Source organism: Merops nubicus, unplaced genomic scaffold (assembly GCF_000691845.1).
Source record: "Merops nubicus isolate BGI_N331 unplaced genomic scaffold, ASM69184v1 scaffold33525, whole genome shotgun sequence".
Classification (NCBI taxonomy): domain Eukaryota; kingdom Metazoa; phylum Chordata; class Aves; order Coraciiformes; family Meropidae; genus Merops; species Merops nubicus.
Window position 1 is genome coordinate 27,262 of NW_008610886.1, and position 27,176 is coordinate 54,437.

A 27,176-nucleotide genomic window follows, 5' to 3' on the forward strand; every position below is an offset into this window, starting at 1 on the left:
TTACGTTGATGAACTTTATTAGGGTTAAAACTATAACAAAGTTCATCCTAAAACATTTTGCAATGCAAAATTATTTTCACTTGAGGAGTGTCTCGAATTGAATGCTAAGAATTACAAGCAATCTTCAGAAGTAGACACTCAGGTTCATAAAACTTTATACATCTTTTGGAACTAGATATTTATACTACTAAAATCAAACATGCATCACTTCCCATACATTCTGGTATCATGATTTATATTACATTATGTAACACCATTCTTCTAAACAGCAGCAGTTTTATCATACATTTGCTCCATTTTCTTTGGATTTCTGATCTTTATCTTCGTTCTTCACAATATCCTTTAAAAGAAAAAGAGAGAGACAATAACATGAATTCTAGAAGTGATACTTCTCATATGAATTGTAAAACAGCATGAGACAACGATATTGTTCAGCATCAACTTTAAATATAATGTGAACCAGTATCTTGCTCAGTTTAGTTATAACCAGTTTGTATTTCCAGTATCTTCCTGAAAAATTGAGGAGGCAGCACTTCTAAAGAGAAGCATGAAAACCGTCCCTAGAAGCCTCACTTCATAGTCTAAATTTAGGTTTGGGGGGGTTGTTGGGCTTTGTTTGTTTTTCCTGTTATTTGGCTGGGGGTTTTTTTGGTTCTTTTTTTTTTTCTTTTTAAGATCAAGTGAAAACAGCTGTTGCAAAATTCATTACATTAGGATAATTCACCATTTAGTTACAACAAAATACTTATATTGGCCAAAGCCATCTGCAAACACTAGGCTTAGATGACATTTTAATCTCAAAAATACCAGATAGAATAAGCAAAGCCATTTCACTGAGCTAAAAGCATGGCGAAAAAGGGTTTATGGAATGCCTTCAGCTGCTGGCTGAGAGGAGCTGGTCCACAACGCGTAGTGAAGCACAGGGCTGTGTAATGATACTGATGACAGAGAGCTGCAAGGTACTGCCAGTCAAATAAGCTACACTGACTTACAAGATCCATCACCTGTATCCTACAAGGTGGTGGTGGGGAGAAATTCTAACACTTGTAAAGTTTTCTAGGTTTGGGTTTCTTTGTGTGTGTGGTTTTGTTTGGATTTTAGAGCTTCTGTAGATGCCATATTGTCTTTTCAAAATACGTGTAGACATAAGTAGAAGCAAAGCTCCCTCAGTACCAGTTTGCCACTCCGTAGCCTTCAGTTCTGCCTTATAAAATTACTCCTAACTGATCAAATGGAAGAGCATATTTGGACTGTTAGGGATGGACAAGCCTGGAAAATATTAAGATCATTTGAGATTTATATTAATATTTAAACATTTAAAAAAACCATTTAAGTCCAGAACATGTGTTTCAAGCTTAGAAAAAAATTTGTTTAAATAATCGTTGTTGAACTGAGCATTTTACACACACATGAATACATGTATGTTAAGATACTACTGCCCTGAATTAATGTGAAAATTCTTTTTTGTTCTCAAGTTTTTGTTCTGATAGATTAGTCTATAGGAAGCTTGCATACAGTAATAAAAAATGGCATTAAACAATTCTAACCTGTTTGAGAACACTCTGTATTTCATCCATAACAGTAGCTAAATTTTTGATTGTCTTATTCAGCTGACCCTCAAATTGCAAATTTTTGTCATCTGAGATCTTCAAGTTTTCTTGCAGTTGGCCAAGGTCCTTTTTCACTTCTTTGAGCTCCGTGGATAGACTTTTGTTAGAATTCTCCAGTTGTAGTATGGTCTTTTCATCCTCATCTTACAAAAAAAAAAAAAGTCATTTCCAATGCTATGTACTTTGCATCTTAATATTTGATTTATATGCCAACACCATAACTACTAATTTTAAAAGAACATTAAAAGTGGCATAGCATTTCCATTTGATAATACTCAATTCTGACTACATTTGGAAGTCTTACATTCAATTTGAATATGGAAAAAGAAAAGCATTTCAGTGTGGTGACAATGGTACTCAACAACAGTTGGTGTGTAAGTTCAAGGGGTTTGGGAAATAGAAAACAGAAGTTTATGGTAAGCAAAGAAATTTAGATCACAAATATTACTGAAATTGGTTCATCTGCTTCAAAAGTCCTAGCATCAAAAGCATCAAAGCCTCCATCTAAGTACCACCTTCAAAGTCATGTCCTACCTGTTTTCTCTTCCAGTAGCTGAAGCTTTTGCTCTATCTCTGCCCGCACTCTTTCACTCTTCTCCAGCTTCTGTAAAAGGCTTCCAACATCCACCATAGCTCCATTGTACACAATGAGGCCAACGTTCTCTTCTATGGCTTTTGATTCTTGCTTTACAGCAGGTGATGGTAACAGCAATCTGTTTCCTGTATTACATTACGCAGCATTAGGAAATAATCATTCTGTCATTTTTCAGTTCTAGTGACCAACCTTAAAAACTTTAAAAGAACAAACTCCTAAAAGAATAAATACAGATTCACGTTTGATGATCTATCCCCCACATTTCTCTCTTCCCTCTTTACCCCAATTCCCCCACCCAAAAAGAAGCATGCTCTTTTATGACATTCTTCTATGACTCTTTTCTACAGCAATTTTGTCTCAAAAATCAGGTTCCGTGCTACTCCATACAGCATTGATGCTTCTGACTGCAAAACTGCTATGAATGAGAGATGCTGTTCATCAATATTCAAAATTAACTTCTGTCACCCTTCCTGTTCCCACACACTAAGATTTATCCTATAGTTGCAACATGATATGTTGGAAGACAGAAATACTTCACAAACTGCCCAAGATTTACTATTCCAAACAGTCAGGTTCCCTGCAGACCTGAACTAGTTTCTACAAGAAAGCAAATCTCAGAACTCCCATTATCATTAACACAGAAACAGTTCTGAGTTTGTGGAATTAAAAAAAAAATAATAATAAAAAATAGTACCACCTAACATATCTTCCTGTAGCTCTTCAGACTCTTCTTGGTTTTCTTCATCTTTAGAAGTATCTGTTAGTCTTCTGTAAAAGCAAGATTCTCTAAGCACTACTTTATTAAGTAGCTTCTTAACCTGAAACAGAGCCATGGAAAGATATACAGTGTTACTTAATACATATTCATTATATTACCTAAAAAAGAATGTCTGAAGTAGAAAAACAGAAACTGCAGCTTTCTGAACTTTAACATACTAGGGCTTCAAATAAAAACAAACTGGGGGGAAAAAAAAAAAAAAAAAAAGAGAAAAGCTACATGGACAGAATGAGCATATTAAGAGCTACAAGCTTCATCTTTCCATTCCAAGACAATTTACAAAAGACTGAACTAGTATTTCATTGTAAATATGAAGAGGCTACATAAAAATCATGGATCATGTAAGCAACATCCTCAAAAAGTCAACCATATATTCCTCCCACTTAGAGCATTCCTGTAATATTTTCAAAGAGATTTCAGTAACTATACAAAACCTGAGCACGTGACAGGTGTAGTCCAAGAGTGTAGAGTATCTCCTCCATGTCCTTCTCTAGAAGATATCCACAATGACTTTGATCAAAATAAACAAAAGCCATCAGAAGATCTCTATTAACAGTTACCATCTGCGTCTTGTCTTTCTCCTACAGAAAATTCATTATGGGATCATTAGGAAATTGAAGTAGCATTTTTCCATCATCTACTAAGAAGACAAACTTTTCACTTCACACAAGTTTTCCTGTTTGATTTATCATTATGTTCAGTTGAGTGTTTAATGTAACTTGCATTTAATAGAATATAATTATATATTAATAAACTCAAATATAATATAAGCAAGCTACTTAGGACAAGTAATCTTTCAAGTATTTAAAAGAATTACAGTACAATGGACAGTAGCATCAGGTAGACACACATCCCTTTTGTTCATGTTAATATGTAAAAAAAAGGAATTAACCTAATTAAACAAGTATTCATAAACATCCCTCCTCTCAATGATCTATTTACTGAACAGCTGTTTTCAAAGTAAAAAAAAATCCCCATAAACATTTAATGAATGAGCAACCAGTGCTCATAGCTACAGCAGTGCTGCAGACTGTTTTCCCACTATTCCTTTTCCTGCACCTATTTTTATTTGAAGGGAAAAAAATAAAGAGAATCAGAAACTAGTCCTGTCCTTTGATTTCCAAACAAAGTTTAAACGTAACAAAGCAAACTTATGCTGTTCCTTAATCTGAACTCTGGAGGGGAGCTGCTGGCCTCGTGACACAAAAAGCAACCATCTTCCTGCAGGGAGGTGTGTAAAAACATCACACAATGATTCCAAGCTTCACAACTGAAAAGTCAGTCAAGCAAAGTGTCTGCTTTTCTTATGTAAGAATACAGCAATTGAAAACAATGGATAAAATAATCATATCTGCTGCCTCATATATCCACATACAGCATTAGTTTTTCAGACAAATAAGTAACTCATATAAGTTTTTCCAACAACTTTAACCCAATGAATTTTCAAATTTAAGTGGAAGTAGGTTGTCAGCACCTTGCCCAAAGCTGTCCCATGTTCCCTAACTTCTAGGTACACTTGATGGTTCAGTCCAGAAGTGCTGAGGGAATCAAGGAATGCAAATGGGTCTTACAAGGAAAATAAAGTTAGGCTCTAATTAGGACACATCTAACAAGGCTCTATGGAGTTAAGAAAGGTTTTAATTACTTTATCTTTAGACAGCCTCTCTTTACAATGCCTGTTTCCCTCTCTTCTGTCCTCCCGTTTGTTCATTTCCTCTTCATCTCGGTCTGTAAAACAAAAAGAAAATTCAACACACCCACAGCAAATAATTCTATAACTGTTATCTCGAAAATACATACATTCATTAAAAACCTTCATATAACCCCCCAAATAGGTGGGATTAATGTATTTCCCTGAAAAAAAAAAACCAAACCCACCAAAACAAACCCCTTAAACCAAACGGCATTTAAGTGAATTCTGTTAAATTCTTATTTTAATCTGGTCTTAATTTTACAACAGCCATTTGTCATTTTTCCCTGTGTTTCTTTAACACACACAGGACAGAAGATATAAACCAAATACTAACTAGGCCAAAAATTAGTTCTACCATCACCATCTCTTGAAGTGGTGTACCGAAAATTACCACAATTCTCCCTGACAAGGCTTGGCAGAGTCTGCATTCAGCCATGGTTACTCCTATTAGGACAAAATCAGTACTATTTTCTTTCAAACATTTGGTATCATAAAACACCTATCGAGTATATAATTAAAAGCATATATTTATACTCATGTCTGAGTGAAATATTACTGATCCTGTGATTTAGATTCTCCAAGAAGTTACAGATCACATCGCTTATTAGATGTGAATTACAAACTGCAGTTTTTTTGTTTAAAGGTAGACAGAACAGTAAAATTGAAACTAAAACCAAGAAAGAAAGAGGAATGACAACTGCAGGAAGGGATTATGGTACGCAGCTCTGTACCTTAGGTGCAAATCTTTGGTCAGAGAATCACATGTCAAGCTCAGCTTTAAGCTCACCCTTCTTATGAAGATGATTTTGGAAAAAATTACATAGCACAACACTTGTCTAATTTCCCAGAACCAATAGCCTTCCCCTGCACCTCCATGGCATGTTGGATTGTTCTTGGCAACTCTGACTAGGAATGGCACAAGGACAGATTACGGGAAGCAGCCACACTTGCACAGAACAGAGAAGCCCAGGGCACTCTCACAAACAAATTACGAGCAAATAAGAGTTATTTTGGAAACCACAGATTAGCACCACTTTAAGACTGTTGCAATACTCTGCCAAACCCACAAGTGGTTAGAAAATGCTGAGGCTGCAATATCTAAGGTGTTCAAAAACCTAAGCAGAGCAAAAACTCTCTGCAAGAGGAGAAAAACCCCAAAGAAGTACAAACCAAAAAGCACAGAGCGTGTCTTACGCCTTTCTGAATCTCTGAATTCTCTGAACTGCTCCCTTGGTACAGGAAAGTTCCCCAGCCCCTCTCCCCATTTCTTCAGGCAAAACACTGCTACACCCAAAAAGAAATCAGCTCCTCCTAACATCGTTTAAAGAGCACCCCGTGCTACATTCTGCCCTAATGAAAACAGGATGACATTTCAGAACTGAGGAATAGGAAGTTAGGCACTTAAAAGTGGCTTGGTTTTTCAGAGGTGCCGAATACTCACATCTCCTACTGACTTCAATGGGAGTTGCGAGTGGTCTGCATTCTGAAAAAAATAAAACCACTTCTATATGCATGCCTTACTTGGAGTACCACAGCCAGTTTATATTAACTATGTTCATACAACACCTAGCATAAAGGCGCTTACATTTTAAGCAGACCTGGTCAGAATTACTAAAATAAAATTAGTCTAATAATGCAATTGTAAATTGTCCAGTTCCAGCACATTCTCCAGCTTGAAAGAACAAATTCTGTTGCAATTAAAAATTCCTGAAAGTCACAAAATTAATAATTTGTGATACCTTCATCTTCATCTTCAGCATCTTCTGCCTCCATTGGATCATATTCTTCCTGATTATTGTCATCTTCAGTTTCTTCTTCATCTTTAGAATCATCTTTCCTTTTGTCTTCCCTCTGTAACAAAATTTCCCCAAGATTTATCCAGTCAGAACTAAAAAACCAGGAAAAGTAAAAACCTCACTACCATTCACTTAAAACCTGCATGTTGGTATTTAACCACTTACTTAAAAAAACAAAGACATTTGTGATACAGCTGAATATTAAAATACTCCCAGTACATGCATTCAATAATTCAAAAATCTTATGCGACTGAAGCATATTTAAATAGATTGAGTCAAATCCATTAGCTAACACTTCAAGATCTGAGTTTTCAAAAGCAGTTAAGTAAAATCAGAACAGTTTAATATTGATCCAGACAGGATAGTATTTCATACAAGCCAGATGCAGACCTTCTTTTCGTCTCTATCTTCTTTTTTGTCTTTATCATCTCCAGATTTTCTCCTCTTAGGTTTTGGATCATCCGTTTCATCATCTTTTTCTTCCTTTTTTTCTTTTCTCTCATCTTTTTTGCTCTTTTTGTCTTTTTTATCCTCCCTCTCTGGTAAAGAAATCAGTGCTTTGTAAATTCTGACACCAAAATCTCTCTGTAGCATTTCATTGAAGAGTTCTGCAAATAATGATACCTGCACGTAAAGAACAAAAAAAATGGACAGAAAGTTTAAAAATATACTGAAAATTGGTACACTTACCATTAAATAGCTAGGAGGTGCTATCTTACCAGCTTTCACCATGTCAAGAGATTTATACGGTGTCAGATTTCTTACTATCTGCTTTGAATACAGAACACTTAACTTTATAAAAATCCTTCTTTCCTGTACTGCCATAGTTTAGGACCTAGGCTGGCTGTGTTTATGGTAAACTCAGTTTCAGAGCTCCAAACATGTGTGTTTCTTCTGGATGTAATGACCCATGCCCCAAAGACTGCACAAAGAAACCAACTTAAGTTTTATTTTGCCATGCTACCCTAAACTTACACAATTTAAGAATACTGCTGTTACCACACCAAATTGAATGGCTAGCTGTAAGTAGCACAGCTAAATTACCTCAAAGGAATGTTCTTTGTTATCTTCTAATCTATAGTCCAGAAGAACGCTAAGAGACATAATGCTACAGTCAAACTTCCCACTCTTAGCTGCCCAGTTGGGATGTACGATGATGGCGGGTTCGTCGGGCAGGATGTAGCGCCTCTCCCGCCGCTGGCGTTCCATCTCCTCTTGACGTTTTCTTTCCTCTTCCTAAAGAGGAGAGGCAAAAAACATACAGCACATTCCAAAGCTGAAGTTTACAACTACATCTTAGTTTTTAGGACTCACTGCTTTGAAGAAAGCGAAGGAAAGCCTAATCTGCTGAATGCAACACAGAAGACGGGCAGAAGTCAGACTGTAATTTCCAGAACACGTCCTATGTCCACTGTCAACACTCGCCTGACACAGCCGGAAACTTGAGCAACAGAGCAGGACACGCAGCGTTGCTTAGCTCAGGAATGAGCACCCTCCACCTCTCCAATGATGCTAACCACAGCATGTTTATTTGACACTGGAAGGACTCCAGCTTGTTCACTTCAAAAAATGGTATGCAAGCTAGCAAAACGAGTCAGTGCTCCTGAGGGGTTGTTCTTGTTTAGGGCTGGTTTTAGAGCCGCACAGTACAGCAAGCTGTCTTACTTCTTACATAGGAAGAGTAAAGGCTTCACACATCTGCCCACAGATACCCAAAACAGCTTTAACAATTACCAGATGACAATTTACTCATTTCTTCTGATTAAAGGAAATGCAATCTCCACAGATGCAACTTACACAAATTGAATAAAGTTAAAAAAAGGTAAAACACCAAGCAGCATACCAATTGCCAAGACAGAAATATTCAAGTCTTTACGAGTATGGAAAAAACAATCATGGCAGGGTCTGTGCTTTTTAAAAAAGGAAACACAATCAGCTCCTAATCTTAAAGAAAGCTGTGACAAGGAACCCCAAGATAGCTGAAGCCCATCCAAGCTGTGGGAGAAGGCAGCAGCTGACAGAATTAGCAAGCTCATGGCCTTTGCTCCCTCAACAAGGTTTACACGTATAAAATTTCAAATCATCCCATACTGGTTAGCAGGCAATACATAAATAGGCAGGTTTAAAAGCAACTAACACACAGTACATTCTCCCTTTCCTGTAGCTGAGCTTCAGCCTTATGGCACACATCTTGTTTACCCTCGTGAAATAGCAGAACAGACTAAGTAGTACTGAAACTACCAACTGCAAAACTCAAACTGCAATACACAGGAAGTTTAGACAAAGGCAAAAATTGAAGCTTCACAGTAAAGGAAAACAAACCTAAGCAAATCATTAGCCATGTGAAGAAACTGGACTGTTTGAGACACTACAAACCTTCACAGACTGGAATCTGCCCTCGTCCCATCCCCACAGTAAATCCCCAAGGCCTGTATGCCACTAAATGCTAATACTGAAAAGCAGCTGCTTTTCATGTAGCTCTAAGAGGTTAAGATTGTGTTAAGTGTGTTTATCTGTGCTTGAGCATAGTTTCTCTCAGGAATTGGGATTTTTCCTTACATTTAAGGTCTAACATGAATTCAGATACTCTTAGCACAGCTGCACACTTCTGACTTTGCTGGTACACAAATTCAAACTTGCCAAGATTTCATTCCAATTCAGCAGCTCAAGTTACAGCAAGAGTTCCCAGTACAGCCACCTGAGAACTAGAAAATCCCAAAACACCTAGGCCTATTCCTATACTTCTTATACTTACATTTATTTATACAAATTTTATATATATTTTGTGTATTGATGTACATTTAATATGACTTAAACATAATACGTCCAAAAGCTAACCTCTTTGTCATCTTCGGATTTCCTATCCTCCTCCTCTTCCTCTTCTTTCTCAGACTTCTCTAGCTCCTTTTGCTCTTCTTTTTGTTCCTCTACTTTCAACTGCTTTGTCAGTCGAGCTATCAACTGAGACTTCAGTCCTTTAGAGCTAAGGGTTCGACTTTCTAATTCTTTGCGAAGGTCATTTACCTGGTAAATAAAAGCTCTGTAAGTGGTAGCAACCAGTGACATTGCACAAACACTTGATTATCAGAAAAGGCAAAGTAAGTATTAAGTAAGAGCAATTAAAAGCTAACTGTATTTTTTAAATCTATACTGGAAACCACTATTATTTACTGATATATAAAACACATTACATTTGAAGTTTGTGCTGTCCTCAAAGAAGCCCTTTTTGAGAAACTTTTGCCAGAGGCAGTGAAAGGACTTTACTAGAGTATAACAACTACAATTATTCTTTTCAAGGAAAGTTTTTATTATGTTTTCTGCTATATTTTTGTATAATTATTGCATTTTTAAACTAGCATTGAAATATCTTCGATCCCGCATTTTTTAAATGCAAGTAGATATGACCAGATTACCGCAGAAATTTCATTCTTCCAGTTAACATATCATATGTGATACACCTTCACTGGACAAAGTTCAAAAGCTCAGAATAGTTTCTATTAGCTGCATTCACCTATTAAAATCAGGAGTCATGCCTGCGTACTGTGACAGCTCATCTAATACCTACAAAATCAGCAAGAAAAAAACTCCTGCAGTTTTTTGCTCAGTGCAGGGAATATACACCTATATTTCAGGTCGTGCCTTAAAAAGGAAAATGTACAATGGAATCAAATTTTAAGAAAAGTGTTAGCTACCTTCATTGTTTTTGGATCCAGTTTAGACCAGTGCGTAGGTGTAGAGATCTCTTTAGCTTCCCCATCATCCTTTTCCTCTTCATCCTGACAAATAAAATTTAGAAATTATCCTTCAGAAAGCTTGAAAGCATTTCAGTTATTTTTTAAATTCTGTTGCTGATCTGTGCAAGGTCACAACTGTTTCAGATAGTCTTCTCCTAAAGTTATTATTTAAACAAGTTCACACACACATTCTACCACTTTATAAATGATCACAGTGCCACTCAGCCAATACAAGCCAGATCTGTGGAACACAAAAGGGTGATAAGCAACACCACAAATATCGGGGTTACACAGACACTGCTGGTCTCCGTTAACCACACAGTGTGTGATCTTCCCCCAGATTTTAAAACCCCCAAATTACTCTTTGTTCAGTCAGACCTTTCCTTATTCCAAGATGTTGGTCAGCCACATGGCCTGAAATTCAGATGTTTCAGACTAGCGTTTGTTGAGTTTCAAATATCACAATTAGAACTGGCCACAAGAGAGAATTTAGAAGTTTTAGAAAATGGCAAAATGTTTAAAGACAGCTATTCATAAACTGCATCTCGCTCACTCAACAACTGGTCCCAGATTCCAGCAACTACATTTATGATGAGAAGTTTTCTGCGCATCATAAGCACAATTTAATTCCATTTGTGATATCAGCACACACATTTAAAGTTAGTGAACTAGCTGAAATAAAAATAAAAACCAACATTCGCTACACTGCTGAAAGCTGGTTTACCAGTCATTGTTACCAGTTATGCTCTTCCTATGTATGTATGTTGTGTAGTATGTGGTGTGCATTTTGTGCCTGTGTTCCTGTGCCTGTGAGAAGCAGAAATAGAAAAAGGGATTAGCGTTCAGTGCCTGTTCTCCATCAGCCTCCTTGCGTTCACCCTGAAGCTTCTCGACCAGCTGCTGCTTGTATCCTCGGGAGAGGGTTTCCCACTCTGAGCGGGTGGGAAGGCAATGCCAAACATCCGGGAAAAATAAAACCACTGTCTCCACATGAGCTGGAACTGTACGCCCCTTGTGGGTCTCCTCAGGGCGATGGTAGCGAATCTCTGCAAAACGGTACCTGTTGCAAGGGAAGAAGCATGTTGGAAAAAAAATTCTACAATACATTTTAAAAGAGCCTAGATCACTTGTAGCACATCAAGTAAAGAAACTTTGCTGCAAGACCTTGAAGTTTATCTAAAGAAAAAAATTATGGAAGCCATATTTTCTCTTTCGGCACATTTGTAAAAAGGTAGCGCAACTGAAAAGGAGGAAACCCAGCACAACTCTTTTTAGGTAACGTGTTGTTTAGCACACGTAGGTTTAATGCGCAAATACGAGTTGCTGAAGCACTTTAAATTTGGCATACAATAGTCTTTCCTGGTATTAGTAAAGCTGCAGTGGGTGTAGCACAGGACAAAAACTTATGAAGAGAAAATATGGCCATGTAACGAACGGCTATTTATTTATAACAAAAGAACAATGAAATGAAGTTCTCTTGACGATCTTCTCCAGCTATGCATAAAATGAAAAATATTTTCAATGCACACTCATTAAAAATTACAGCATAACATGTCAAAATAAACCCAGAATTTTAAATTAGTACTTAATGCAGTATTCAGCACAATTGGCACCAATCAAGCTTATAACAAAACAGAACATCCTTTTGAGTAGTTTACCTGCACTACCAAGAGCAGACGACAAGGAAAAAGAAGTTCTTCCATCTTTTTTTTTTCAAACCCCTGGTAACAGACAAGGGTTTCTATAGTGTACTTTGCTTTGGAGTGCAGTACTTACCATTGTGTGCACACACTTAAGTCAATCCCTGTAAGAGCCTTGCAACAACGAATAGCCGTCTTTATCAGCACGGAAGGGTCCTTTTCTGGATCAGGTCCATCCAGTGATGGGGACCAGTGTCCTCCAATAGCCATAGCTTCATCTTTGCCTTTCATACCCACTAAAAACTAGACAAAAAGAGTCTTCTGAATGTTCCCCTGCTAGGGACAAAGTAATTTTCCCAAAGTGCAAAGAATATTTCATAGCTCACACATTGAAATCCGTAAGCCAAATGTCACATAATTTTGAAATCTGAAAATGAAAGTCAGTCAAGAAAGAGTTCAGTTAATTTTTTTCCACAGATTATTTCAGTAATGGAATAGGTTTAAAACATCATCACTCATTCTTGCCTGTAAGACTTTCCATCAAGTTTCTTTACTGGTATAGAATTATTCCTTTGCAATTAAAAGTTTTCTAACACAAAAGACAAACATACCAAATTAAATGGTGTCTTAAATCTGATACACATTTATAGACATTCCTGCTTAAAAGTGATAAAGGAAAGCTACAAAAGCTACAACGCTCTTGTGGTCTTATCTATAAATTCAGGTACTCCCATTTGCTTTAGGATGATGGAGTTTAATTGGAAAACAAGTCTGCGTTGTCCTGAAACACTACAGCACTTACAGGTTGCTCAGTTTAGTAACAGTTACAGCTCCATTTAGTACAGAGGTTACTTAACTGTTTCTTCATTTGCATTCTGTTCACAGCTGAGCCCTTAAAAAGTCTAAGTGCTTGTAAAAAAAGTCTAACAAAAGTTAATTATTATACAATTAATATAGGTTTCTCCAAGTATCTATTGTTTAACTAAGTTCAACAAAGCAGTAAATATGAAATCAGTAAAGATGGAGCTCCTACAAACTGGAAAAAGATTTGACATATAAACTAGGTCTCTTCAGAGGAAAAATGAAGCCATCCTTTAGCTGCCTACAAGCTCCTCCCTTATTGACAAATGCTTTAAAGCTCTATAACCAACCTTCATTGCCAAAAGTGTCTGGCATTGAAGCATATTTACCTTTACAAGTCTAGCAGGATGCTGAAATCCATCACGAAGTTCTTGGGGATCTTCAGCCAGAGCACAGGACTTGTGATAGAGGTCTTCCATACTAGGACTAGCCATCAACATCACCTGTTGTGTAAGCCAGATCAGTCTTGTGAAGATCTCCCACTATGACTGGTAAACAATGACCACAACTTGCAAACACATACACCAGTACTTTTTTCCTTAACGTCACAAAAATTCAGAACAAGGTAAAATGACTTTGTAGAACTGAATGTTAAAATGCCTGCTGAGGACCCATTTCCCTCCATCCGATACACACGCAAGTGTCATCTTATTACAAAAAATAATCTGAAAGCATACAAAAGCAAAATGCTTTGCATGTTATTGCTATATGCTAAATATCCTATACCAAAAAGCATACTGAATACGTTTCTCATTTCGGTCACTGACTCCTTTCCTTTTGTCACAGTGACAAGAGAATTGACCAACACATTCATCTGCACCCTCATAGCATCCTCTTAGCCCAGTTAAATCTAACAAGGTTGCTTTATGTCCTAACCAGGTTAATATTATGAAACAGGATGCTATTCCTTAGTTACTGAATACATTTGGAAGCTTAACCTTCTGCAAGAGAGCTCTTGCTCTGCATCAAAAAAAAAAAAAAAAAAGAAAAACCAGTATGTCTGATATTTGAATGAACGCTTCCAAGTTTTTGTACACAGAAGGCAAGTGAAGTTTTTCAGAATTACAGGGGTTAAAGGCACTTCTGATTCTAATACGTTCTATCTTTAACATGAAATACTTCTAAAACAGACTGACCTAGAAATCTCAGGCCAGTTTTAATGAAAGTGCTTTCAAATGGAACAGGTTTTAGGAAGATGTCTTGACACTGAGATCTTCTATATATCTTTATAGTTCTCAATGCAGCATTCTTTAAATTCAGGTAATCCAAATATGCTCAATCTACTTTCAGCAAAATAGTAAATATGGAGATGAAACTGAAAGAAGAAAAAGTATTGCTAAGTAAAAGAGCACAAACTGCATAGAAAGGACCCTTGAAGGAGAAGGAAAAAAAAAAAAACAAACTATGCTAAAAACTGTTAACGATGCTGAGTGAATTGCCTAAAACATACATTCAGAGCTCTTGCAGGAGTTGGAGTCTCTTGTACTAATTAGATTAGTAAAACTGGGTGCAGTGAATGGAAAAAGACCTCAGTAAAAACAAGATCTAGGACAGCTGTAGTAATAGAAAAACAAACTGAATTTCCACCATGATTTTTCAAGCTCTACATACTAGCTCTTTACTGAAGTTTAAAAAGCTGTATTTTGCTCAAATCATTGTACTTTCAGCTCAGTTATCCTCACTTTTCATCCCACTGGCAAAAAAATTTCTAGTGAATAGTCATAATACTGGAAACCCATACAAACCTTTGCACTATACAGATGATCAGCATCGGGTGGATCAAGGACAGCAGCGTTTTTATCTATAGGATCTACTTCTCTATGCATTACGTAGAAATTACAGTAGTTTCCCAGCTGAAATGGTCTAGACATAGGAAAAGCATCCACCCATGTAAACTGAGCATCAAAGAAATCACTTGGGATATACAAGTTCTGGTAACGCCTCCTCAGCTCCATCATATCACAGCTACGGCTGAAATAAACAAGAGGATTTGAAAGACACAACAACAAAAAACATTCAAAAAGAACATAATTAAAAGATATACTAATGGGAAATACAATGTTGTTATTTAATACTATATATAAAAAAATTGAAAGAGCAGTATTTAAGTCAGGGTGTCATGGACTGAAGTTTAAAAGAGTAAACACTCTAAAAACTACTTTAGTTTAAAATATACTAAACACTCTTCTGATTAAGATGCGTGCTCTTAGTGAGTATTAAACAGTGTTTTAAAAGTATTTTACAGTAGCACTGAAAAATAACAAAACCTAAAAAAGTTTATCACACAAGGTTCTCAGCCATTACATATTTGATCTTTTTTTAAAGTTACCATCATCATTAACACTCACTATCCACACGTGTTGACAAGGCTTAGAGTAAACCCACAAGTAAACTAAACATCTGGCATTCAAAACATACCAGTCCAATGAAAACTTGGAAAACTGAACCGTGTAACGAGGAACAACACGTCGTGGTCTTCGAGGTGACCTCTCCCTCTCTCGTCTGGGTGACCTCTCTCTGGAGCGTTTTCTCTGGGGTGATCTTTCCCGGGACCTGCGTCTCTCTCGCTCTCTTTCACGACTTAAAAAAATGCACAGAAGATACAAATATTTTTGCATGCTGGTAACACAATATAGTTTCTAGCACAACAGCAGTTAGACCTGTCAGAGCTGACTCCCAAAAATGGGAAAAGTTCTTCATGGTTTCGGTACACTGTCTCTTTACAAGAAAGACTGATTATGCAATTCCTTCATTTCAGATAGACAAGTATTCTTGACCAATATCTAAAGGTAAATCCACTTGTGCATATCACCGACTCACCCTGGAGCAAGAAGCTCCACTGTTTGAAGACCAGTCTTTACAGAATGCTTTGATTCTATAGTCCAGTCTTCTACAACATACCTCCTGTCATCTTTACGGTTTGGCATAGGATCTCCTCCTCTATCATTCCTCCCAGAAAATCTGGAGGGTGGGTCTAATCTTCGTGCTGGTTGAGGCTGTGAAACCAGGCGAACAGGGGGCTGTAACAAGCCACCTGAAACAAAAATTTTCAAGATCAATTAATAGAGGGCAACTATCCACACTTTACATACATTACTGATTTATGTTGTTTCACTTGTGTAAATTTTTCTAAACTAACTCTAGAGTCAAATAAATGTATTTATTACTAACATCCACCTCAGGAAACTCAACAGATCTATGCTTTTCCTTCAGTGATGCAAACCAAGACTAGTAAGTGAAACTGGTTTAAAAGCATCTGGTTAAGATGGAAGCTAATATAATCTAAGTGCATAGGAAGCTAACACAGCAAACAGCTAAGCCTCTTCTTGGAAAAGTAATTTGTTTTAAGATAGATAACACTTGTTGAACCAAATCCTTATTTTTTGAGGCTATTAATAGGTAAAAACAATTAGCTTCCTGAAAATTAGTCTTAATTTATTATACTGCTGCATCAATCCCCCAGCACATACTTTTGTTGTCTCAAGACATTTAACCAACTCATTGGAAATGGAGCAAACATTACTAAACAGCAATGAACAAATGGACTAATTAAGACTGTAATAATCATCCAAAAAAGTTCTGCTTAGGTGATACTGCCTGCAGGCAGTATGCCTTGCATAATAGCTGCAAGAAGACACATTCAAACTGACAATTCTACAGGGTCCTCTCCATGTTATTTCAACTATTACTTCAGCCTTCTGACTAACAAAAAAAGTAATCATCACACACCAAGCAAGCCCCAGAAGGGCTACAACAAACTTTGTGCACTGAAGGAGCACCTTTCTGCTGCGGCTGCTGCAGTAATGGCTGGGGCTGCGTCTGAAGCAAAGGTGTGATGGAAGCTGCTGATATCTGTGCCTGCAACAAGGACTGTGGCTGTGGCTGCGCCTGAACGCTGAACGCAGTCTGCTGCGCAATGGGCTGCAGAACTGCCGGAGGCGTCTTCAGCAGCGGCTGAGCTTGCGTCTGGTTCTAACGGCAGAAGAGAAAGCGAGCTGTGAGTGAGCTCAGACTGGGAGCAGCCAGTACAGGTTAGACTGGGTAACCCCACATACCTGATTTGGAAGCGTCTGGATCCTTTGTGCATTCCATTTGAATGGCATATTAGGATTGTAAGTAGCTTCTACCAAAACTCTGTCACCCACCTGAGGTGTCTTTCCTTTAACAGCACTGCAAATGTTACAGAAAAAGTATTGTGAGGGTCTTATTTTGCTAGTTTTGCATTTGCAAGTTACATTTTAAGTTGAGAGAAAGCAGGCAGATCATTAAAAAAAAGCTTATAGAAACAGCATCTACCCTCAGCGTACACAGTATCCGCTTCAGTTTGGAATATGCACAGGAATTTAATTCCTGTCTTTGGCAAAAAGTAGAAGCTCCCTAAAGGGCATTGAGTTAAGACAGGTTAGTTAGTTATATGCATATAATCACAAGTTCTGCTACTTCATTTTACAAGGAGCTTAATACCTTCTGAGTCTCCCAGCTTGGGGTTTTACTCAAAAGTTCACATAAATAAACTTGTATTTAGTGTCTATTAACTTACTGATAACCTGATTTTCAGCACTGGCATAAAAGAAACCCCAAACACTAAAACTGCAGGCACTATCGGTGGAATCACAGAATTAGAACACAATAATCTAACCCTTTTATTTAGTGAGAGTATCACAGACTACATCTGCAGGCAAGTATTTGCATCTTACCTAAGTTGAAAAAAGACATCTTCATCCACAAAACCAAAGGTATCATGTAGCTTAGTAACTACCCCAGTGAAGACCCGCTGCTTTTGTGGTTGGGTTTGCTGTTGGCTTGACCGAGGGGCTGGGTAAGAAACAGTTATCTGGGCTGCCGGTTGAGGAGTCGACAGGCTAAGACTGGTGGGTAGTGCAACAGCTGGCTGTAAGCAAAATGCAGCAAATTACAAATCTTATAACCAGATGACACACCTCTAAGGTACAGTTCCTTTACCCGTGTAGACAGGAGTTAAAAATGTCTCTGAAGTAATTTTTGTGAATAGAGACTTTCAGAAGGTGGAAGGCTTTTGTTAGTTTGGGTTTTTTGGTGGCTTGCTTTTTTTGTGTTTGGTGGTTAGGTTTTTTTTTTAGGATGACTTTTTTTTCCTACTTTGAAAGAAGGCTGGCTTTGTTTATACTTTTCTTTAAAAAAAAAAATCAACTTCCTCAAAATACACACATTGTCTAGGAAAAAAGTGAAGACTGTTATTGTTTACAGGTAACCTGTACAGTAAGTCTGAAGAAGAGATAGGTTCCTAACTTCTCTAGGAATACACACTTAAAGATTATGCTCCATTTATATCCCAACTGTAGTGTTAGAATCCACTAAAGGTTGAGGTTAACATGAACCCTTCCCTACCTCCAAAACTCATGGGCTTGCCTTCCTACAAAAGCACAACACAGTAAGATAATGAAATTAAGGGACCTATTTTTACCTTTTCATTTTAAAGGTTAAGTGAAAATGGAACTAGAGAAGCTTACAGTGTGTTAAATGGTTGCATGTTTTAGGTGTGTCAGGCTCAGCAAGATACTTTTTAAAGATCTCTAGGCATACTGCTATACTGTAAACACAAAGTTAAATTCCTTCTCAAAAGAGAAATGTTCCCACTTTGTTACCAAGTGCAAAATCACTGAACACTCGAAGTTCAAACAAAAAAAAATTATAATGTAATCAAGACACATAGTCCTTTCAAGATTAAGGAAAACTGATTGCTATTAATTTTTGATACCAAGTCTATGTATATTTTAATATCTGGATAAAATAAACCTGTACCAATAAATTGTCTATTCATATTAGTTCATTTCATAGATTAAACTATCCAAGATGTCACAAATTTGCACTCTTGCATTATCTGTGTTTGGGGATGAAGACCAAACAATAAAACCAAACTAACCTGAGTTAAAAGGGTCTGCTGAGGTTGCTGCAACTTAAAATAAATAAAGTTATAAATTAATTTTATATGTTTAAGGAAATTGTACAGTTTTACCTCCTCTTTACAAGTAAGATTTTCTGTTTAATCTGAGTCAGTTAATAGTCCTTTGAGGGTTTGGTCATTTTGGCAGTTTTCATATGCATAAAATTGTGCTCATGTGGTTAATTTTAAGATTGTATAATCCAGGTTTATTCAGTAAATAGAAATACTGGGGGGTTTGCAACTGAAAGTTAAAAATTCTGGCAGCTTGAGAAGCTTAAGCCTGTAATTTCCATGTCCTTTTGTTCTTCTTCAAAATACTGTTAAGCTCAAAGACCATAAAAAAGGGAACATTTTTTGGGCAACATCTTTCCAGCAGTTAAAACACATGGCCTGTTTAGAGCAAAGTTTAGAAGCCATCATGTACATGGGGCTTAGTATGTATCAGTAAGTCTCCTTTTGGTAGACGGCAGGCAGGCAGGCTTCCATTATGGAGACATGTCTCCAAGTTTATAAACTTCAAGCTCTCTTTCACTACAAAAAAAAGTATTACTTAGTTTCTTTAACAACTTCCCATAGGAGGATGATTTTGGAGACAAATCCTACAAGACACACAACCAGCATAATTTTTAAAGTTATTTGGGATGTACACAGTAAGAATCAGACAAACCTGTTGCTGTACACTATAGAGAGTCTGCTGAGGTTGTGAATATTGCTGAAACAGATAAAAGCAAAATATCTCATAAACAGGAAGTATTGTTACCCCAATTATACCAAATATAAGTTATTTGCTAAGCAAGTTTTAGACAAACTATTCACATTTAACAGTTCTAATACAAAACCTAACTAGTAGTATCAACATATTAATACTTTCATAAGAAGTCTTCTTAGCCTTTAGAGTGCACTCTGATGTACTCTTTCTAGCTAAAATCAATTTTTTCTCAAGCCTGACACTTACACATTATCTAGGACACAGTATGAACTAATGCAGAATGCCATTAATGATACACAGAGCAATGGAAGCAGACACTTGGAACTCGAGATTCTCAGTTTAGGTGCAACAAAATCCCTTTTCCCATTAGGTTTTCCATCGCTAAAAGCCAGCACCCCAACAGCCACAACTCCCACCTTCACAGATTAATACAGCCATAGACAGCTCTAGACCTAAAATCCCACTGTTTTTCAAACAGGTTTATACTGCAATGTTCACCATTTCCCATTCTGCTTTTCTCCTGGACACTTCAGCTTTACAAAAGCTACTCTTTTGTATTGTTAGAGTCCACACAGTCAATGGCAAATGCTCCTTGATCTTTACCTGCTGTAAGGCAGCTGCTGCAGCTGCAGCCTGTTGCTGTAAAGCAGCTGTCTGGGTGAGCTGATAGTTGGTGGGTGTCTGTGTAGTCAGACCTGCTGCTGCCAATGCTGTCTGCTGGGTGTATATTGTAGGAGAGGCTCCGAGCAGCGATGGCTGCTGTACACCAAGAGCAGCTGAAAAGAACACACACAATAAGCACCAAGAACAACTTTAAGCAGCTGAGGTTTCTGACAGTTATAGTAGATACTGTATGGGATGCTTCACTCACAAGTCAAGCTCATGAAGTACATAAATCAAGCTCCAAAATTCAAGATAAAGGATTACACCTCACTAGCTTCTCTTCTACGTTCCTGTAGAAATAGCACACCACAGCAGAGGCACAGTGACCACCTAATTTCCTTCTCTCTAGTTGCTCATGATTTTATACCTCCAGTAGCAGCCATCCCCATTGCACACACCCGCACAACATACACACATCACATTCTTTCTTGAGCAGTTTTGGATAAACCAGATGAAGTCTTTTGCTCTGCTCTATAGATTAATTAATACATTTCACCTGAGGGCAAAGGAAATCTTTACTGTAACAGCAGCTCTGACACAGAGGCTCGTGGAATGCCTCCTCTGAAAACGCACAAGGCTTTGCTTCCCTCAGTACTGTCTTTGTCCCCGAGAGAGCTGAATTTTGTAGATGTGGGGGCTGCTAGAAAAGGAGCAGCCTTCTAACAACAGGAGTTTAATCGGTCCCTGTGTATAAATGGATCAAATCAAGCTCTCTCCAGCTCTTACTAGGAAGGATTTGTGCTGCCCAAACTCATACTGCCTGGAAGGAAAGATTAGTTTTGCTTACTGTCCTATCAGTTTTTAATGAGGAGCAGCTATCCACATACTATGCTTTTTAAGCATGCAATACTTCTCAAGCAGGTATGCTTAAGACTCCCAGACAGAACTTTTAGGGACAAAGAGCCCTGCACAAGGCAAATCTGACTGAAGAACTGCAAACTTATCTGGAAATCTAAGCTCTTTTGCAGGAGTTAAAAAAAAAAAAAAAAACCAAACAAACAGAAGTTATCTGCAACTGCATGATCAAATATCATTTAACCAAGCTATCAGTCTAGTCCTCATGTTTAAATAAAACCAAAGTGAAACTTAGCAGGGAAATATATTGCCAGCAAAAACATGTCAGCCAGCCATCTTCAGAACTGAAGAATATTCAAGTTGGAAATGGTTCCTTTCTCTTCCAAAGCCACTAAAGAGGCCCAATGAAATGAAGAACAGATTTACAGTATTCTTCCTGCAGATTGCTCACACTACTCTTACGGATCCAAACTTAAGCTTTCATTACTGACCCAGGGATGCAGTGAGAGGTTGCTTGTAGCCAGCCATCATCACCACAGAAAACACAAAAATGCTGCAACCAGCCTAACAGATCCTGAATAAGGAAATCCTCTCTACCATGCTGTTCTTTCCAGCAGAGTACAATCTTCAGAGAACAACTTGACACTGATCATCTTACCATTTTGGAATGAAACATGGAAGAAATATATAAGCACCAGTGAAAGCAATCACCACCACTATGATCTGTATCAAACATGGTCACACAAGTATTCCAGGAAGTAATACTATTTTAATAGTGAAATCAAACATTCTAAAGTACAGCAAAATTACAGTATTTCCAGCTTTACATGACTTTTTTTCCCCTGGAAAATTCCAGCACTTGGGCTTTTTTTAGAAGGCAAGCAAGCCAGATCTGAGGCTACTCATGTGACAGGCCCTCTATTATCCTGATCCTCTTGCCTCCTGCTCCACCAGCTCCAGTTTGAACGTGCATTTCTGACCATCCATGAGCACACTCATCTGGAATTCACCAATGTCTCACCTAGGACACCATGAACAGGCCTTTAAATCTAATGAAAACACTTTGCTGCTCCATCCTGAGACAACATTCACTCTTCTTGGCTGCACTACTTCACTGGCTCAATCAAGGCATTCATCTTTCTCCTCTGATTTGCACATGCTGAGTAGAAATTCCCAGCAATGCAGAAATTCACACCATGCCATTACCTTTGAATCTGTTTGACTACACTAGCTATTGTCATTCAGTCTTACGTTCTATTCTAATGTTGTTCCAACACAGGGGAATGAGTTGGGAGGCATCAGCAAGCAAGTTTCACAAGTTCTCTCTTACTTTGTGTACCAAGGATACCCACAAAAATATTAACATGCTTGCTTCCCAAAACCAGATCTTGGGATTGCTCTGCTTTGCAGTTTCCACTATGACAATTTCCCCTTCAGCAAAATCCATAATTATCTCAAACAATCTCCAGTTCACTCTAAGACTCTTATTCCATTTTGTCCATTAAGGGGAAAAAAAAAACCAAAACCAAAACCCACACAAAAGATTTTTTGCTACCTCTACTGTTACTTTACAAGCATTTAATATTAACTGGGTATCATGTAGTCTACAACACTGCAGATGAGCTTACTGATAAAGGGCAAAGACAAAAGACTGCCCAGATTCCCTCAAAGGATAGCACCTGTAGTAACAAGTTCTTCAAAGCTGTACCTTGTTCCTACCTATTTCCCCCAGAGTATTCTAGGAGTTTAATTTGACTGCCTTTCATCTATGTACTCATCTCAGTCAAACAGGCTCCAGGTAAATAGGCAATTGTGTTTGTGTTGCTAGTTAAAAACAAAAAGGAAAAATCACACAGAAAAATGAGACAGAGAATGAATGGCAGACCAAGCGTGGAACTGACAGCTGACTGCTGTATTAATATTATTATTTGCACCAAGCATCTGCAGTGACAAACAATAGGTTCTTAGTATTTGTCATTATCTCAGTAAGTACAGCGATGGAGATGTCTTCCTTCAAGTGTGGTCTGAACAACTCCACTTGCACCAAATACTGCATGGCACGACCATCTGACAGGGCTTGGATAGACACTGGAGTCCTAGGCTGCAGCTCAAGCAGCATTCTAGGTAACAGAGATTTCTGTTGTAGCAAACAAAGATGAGATTCAGTAGTCCTTCTTGCTGCTTCCAAACTCCTGACCCTTTAAGATTAGGGAAACATCTTCAAAGTACATGGCTGCATGTATCTCCTTTGTAAGTAATGTACATTTATTATGACTCCAGTAAAAGAGTACCCTATCCAGGGCTTTGGACACTTTTCACAGTTGTCAGAAATGGTGAGTTTGGGTCCTTAGGTTTTTAAGTTTCCTCATGCTTAACACAGTCACAATAAAAACCCCATGCAACATACTCCAAAAAAAATTCCTTTTGATGGGCACACAATCGGAACTTGACTCAGTGTATTTATCACAGGACATCCGTTTACAGCAAGCCAGAAAATTTTGCACCAGCTTCTATAAGCTTGCCCTTTCCTTAAACTTTTATTTAGTCATCCCACAGTGGCTAATAGCAAGGACAAGATACTGAGCTTCAGGCACTTCAGGTGCACTGTTCTTTGCTCTAATGCAATGAAGTCTTGATACAGCAAAGAGGACAACATCAATCAGCCAGAATGCAGCACAGCTAGGACTTCCCCTTAACTTCAGTTCTACAGAAACAGGCTTCACTGTGCAACCAGAAATCATAACCCTGAAAAAGCATATGCCAAGCACTGTGATACAAACCACAGACAGGTCAATAGCTGAGAGTAGGAAAGGATTCTCCTTTGCAGGTGTTTCAGAACTTGCACATCATTATGCAACTTAAAAGTATGAAGAGTATTTGCAAAAAGCAATCTGTGCTATCCAGGAGTTTTATAATTTCTAATGTTTTAAACTTTCATTTTCTGTAGTAGGCATAACTTAATTTATGCTCAAACAATGCTTAACTAGTATAGCAGGGACTTTTTATTCTCGTTTCAGTCATGTGATGCACAAAAGCATGAGACAAGATGTAGAGAAATGATGTCACTGTGTTACAAGTAGGAGTCTCTCTTCACACATAGATCTTTGCTGGCACCTCAAATTACCCATCTCTCTCCTAATACCACAGGCACAAACAGTAATAAGTAAGGTATCCCAAAGGCATCCTAGGAACCATTCATTACACAGCATGTCACTCATCTTAGTGTCACATCTTAATTGTTAAGGGCCTTAACTCATAGTTTCTTCTTCACCTGGGATGGCCAAGACAGCATCTGAGTCAGCAATACAAAAAAAACTAAACAACAAAAAAACTCCAACCCTGAAACTACCTTTCTGCAACTACCAAACTGGGTTTCTAACATCATCAGTCACTACTTTTGACAACAGCTTAGGAAAAAACTATACATCATGTTACTTCTGTTATAAAAATCAAGATCTCTGTCCCTCATACACAAACACCTTGATGCTTTGGAGAAGGAACATGGCACTTGGATAAAAACAGGCTGCATGCATAAATACATGTAATGCCTTTAGCCACTCCTCTGAAAACACAGAAAGATGCATTTGTTTGTTTGTTTTTAAAAATCAGCTTATGATCGTTGAGATTCACTAGGGTAAGCCAATCTGCACAGCTTCTTGAGTACAGCCACACAAGGAGCAGTACATGCTAGTCAGCATGCCTGAGCACTGACAGCTTCTCATCAGGCAAGCAAGGGACAGTCAGAGCTTTGTGATGAAAGGTGACAGTTTAGCTGCAGTTCAGCAGCAAACACTGCTCTTCAGCTCCCAGCAGTGCCAAAGAGCACTGCATATTTTGCAAAAGAAGTTTCCTGTGCTCTGTATTAGAAATCATTATAAATCAGAATTGCCAATTAAAAAAAACCAGGAGAGCATGCACATATGTACATACTAAAACAGGAGCTGGCCAGTAGAATTCTGGGGACTGGATTCAGTAGTACAGACAGGGACGAAAGAGGAGGTAAATGTGGTGATTGTGTATTGCAACAGGAATAGGAATGGACTGCACAGAAAGGACACAACGAGTAAATGCCTTTGAGTGATACTGGAAAGAAGATACTACAGTGTAAAGAGGGACACCAGGAACATGAAGGAAGGTGGAACTAGCCCAGGAAGGAGGCAAAAGTGCAACCAAATGTTTAGTCTTTAATGGCTCTCATGTTTGAGTCAGGTGCTGCTGGATCAGATGAACAGCTAAAAATCCCTGGAGATACTGTCCTCATTGAGCAAGTGAAAAACTCCCAGCAAGTGATGTTGACCAGCCCTATCCCAATTAAATTCTGCACTTAATTTATTTTAAGGAGGCTCATAAGTAGGCTAACCAAAGGCAGGGTAGGAGTAAGAAAATGGATGACAAGTTGGTGTGCCCTCCTAGAGCCCTGGCTCCATCCACCTCTTCTCCAGGGCCCCCTTCTGGTCCTAGCTCGGTGAGGTCTAAGATGGCTGCCAACTCCTCCCCTTCAACAGGTTTTATGCAGTTTTCCCTTTGAAACAGGATATGGAGCTGGCCCTCAGTTTTCCACCACTATTTTTGATGCACTAGCTGTCACGTCTGCAGATTCCCGGAGAATACTCCAGCCCATATGCCACCATCCTTTCCTCACTCCAAGGTATCACTCAGTCAGACACCAGACCCAAAAGCTGAGTTTGTCTCTCCCATGTTCCAAATGCCAGCTCCTTCCAGCTGCTAGGTGATTTCTGACAGGAGAGTAGTGCCATTTGGACAAGGGGAGTGGGAGCTATTCAGAGAAAGAGTGGAAAACTGCCTGGAGGCAGTTGTTTCTGGACAGCGAGGGCTTCGGCAGAGAGGGGGACTGAACGGGCATGGAGGAAAGGCACACTGGCACCTAGCACCATGAAGCACGTGGTGAGGGAGGTGCCAGTTCCCCAAGGATACACGCTCAGATTGGACCAGTGCCCAAAGCAAAAACTGGAAATGGAGGAGTCATTTTGAGAAAGCAAATCAAGTCAGGAGAAAGTCTTGTTCTTCCCATCCTCAGGCATGCACTGTCTCCAAAGTACGGCAGACATTCCCAACTTCTGCTAAGCTCCAAGATGTCAAACCACAGACAAAGGTTACACATCATTCAACTTTAAACCAAACTCAGTCAAGATGCAAAGGACAAATGCAAAAACCATACAAAACTCTCTAGAAAGAAATTTCTTCAAAGAAGTTACTGCTTGCACCCATGATTTGTCAGTCTGAATCCTTAAAGCACCACAGCTCTGTTGAAGCCTTTTCACATCAGACAATAACATTACAATATTTAGGAAACACTTGATATTCAGGAACAGAAAAAGACAGCTCAGGACTGGAAATGGAAGCACCAAGATTCACCACATAGTAAGCTTCACTTTCTTGTCTCAAAACCTTTCATGTTATAAACCAGTGTGAAACAAAAATCTAGCCAGGTAAGTTTTTAAATACACTAGCCTGTGATTAAATAAAGCTTCTTAGCTAAATCAAAGGAAACCCTCTACCAATATCAAGGTGATACCTTTGCTTACAGGGATCCCCAAGTGCTAACTTGGCATAAAAGCAAAACCCCCCCCCACCTCTCCCCACCCAAGCGGTTAATTTCAGAGGCCTCTTCACTATGTCAAATGTGTCCGATATATTAGTAAAGGCAAAATACTTTGTAAACATTAATTTAGACTGCCCAGGCAACGAAGGTCAGGCAGCACTTAAAAAAAAATCTGTAATGTCTTATTAGTACTGTTATTTAAATCTTGAGCAATGCAATTTGATGAAAGGTCATTTGATTTACACATCTTTAGATATGAGTAACTTAATAGCTTGTTTACTGACCAAGAGAATCAATAAAAATTCACCTGGGATTTTACTTAGCACCCCTTACAAAAACCAAAATCCAACAGCTAGTATTAGGCAACGATCTTTAATGTCTGCATTGTGTGAAAAACTCACAACTTAAACCCATTAAACAGAACTGAAAGTATTTAGTACGATACTACTCTTAACAGCATATCCAACTACTGAATCTCCAAATCTACTAGATGTCAGGGTTCAAACATTAAGTGATACGTCAACTGACCTGGCTGAGATACTGCAGTGGCTGTAAACTGAGTAGCCCAAGGGGGATTCTTCTGTCCTCCAAACTGAGCCATGGCGAAAGACAAAATCTCCTGGGTGTCTATCTTCTATAACTGCAATCTATTAAAATAAAGTGCAGCTACAATCTTTGAAACATGTACCATCAGGCTATTTTAATTCTGGGTCAACAAACAAACAAAACAAAAAAAAAAAAAAAGGAAAGAAAAGTGTCAGAAGATTATCTTAACACCCCGAAACCTAGTGGGAAGACTGCATCAAACGCGGGAAA

General features: G+C 38.2%; 1 protein-coding gene across 2 annotated transcripts; it reads right to left on the bottom strand.

Moving 5' to 3' along the window:
- On the bottom strand, window positions 1–27,009 carry CCAR1 (cell division cycle and apoptosis regulator 1). 2 transcript variants are annotated; one of them, XM_008941052.1, is made up of 24 exons: window positions 26,889–27,009; window positions 19,943–20,115; window positions 19,298–19,342; window positions 18,610–18,642; window positions 17,405–17,598; window positions 16,763–16,877; window positions 16,487–16,679; window positions 15,609–15,741; window positions 15,126–15,287; window positions 14,453–14,678; window positions 13,037–13,150; window positions 11,983–12,149; window positions 11,056–11,266; window positions 10,165–10,248; window positions 9,311–9,496; window positions 7,517–7,708; window positions 6,863–7,096; window positions 6,416–6,527; window positions 4,629–4,711; window positions 3,418–3,564; window positions 2,903–3,023; window positions 2,145–2,330; window positions 1,548–1,753; window positions 1–340 (listed from the first exon to the last, which is right to left on the bottom strand). In XM_008941052.1, the coding sequence occupies exons 1-24, from the start codon at window positions 26,959–26,961 to the stop codon at window positions 281–283; spliced, it is 3,450 nt and encodes a 1,149-aa protein (XP_008939300.1). In that variant the 5' UTR covers window positions 26,962–27,009; the 3' UTR covers window positions 1–280. The 2 variants fall into 2 exon arrangements, with proteins under 2 accessions (XP_008939300.1, XP_008939301.1); XM_008941053.1 differs by lacking the exon at window positions 19,298–19,342.
- Between the last annotated feature and the right edge of the window lie 167 nt (window positions 27,010–27,176).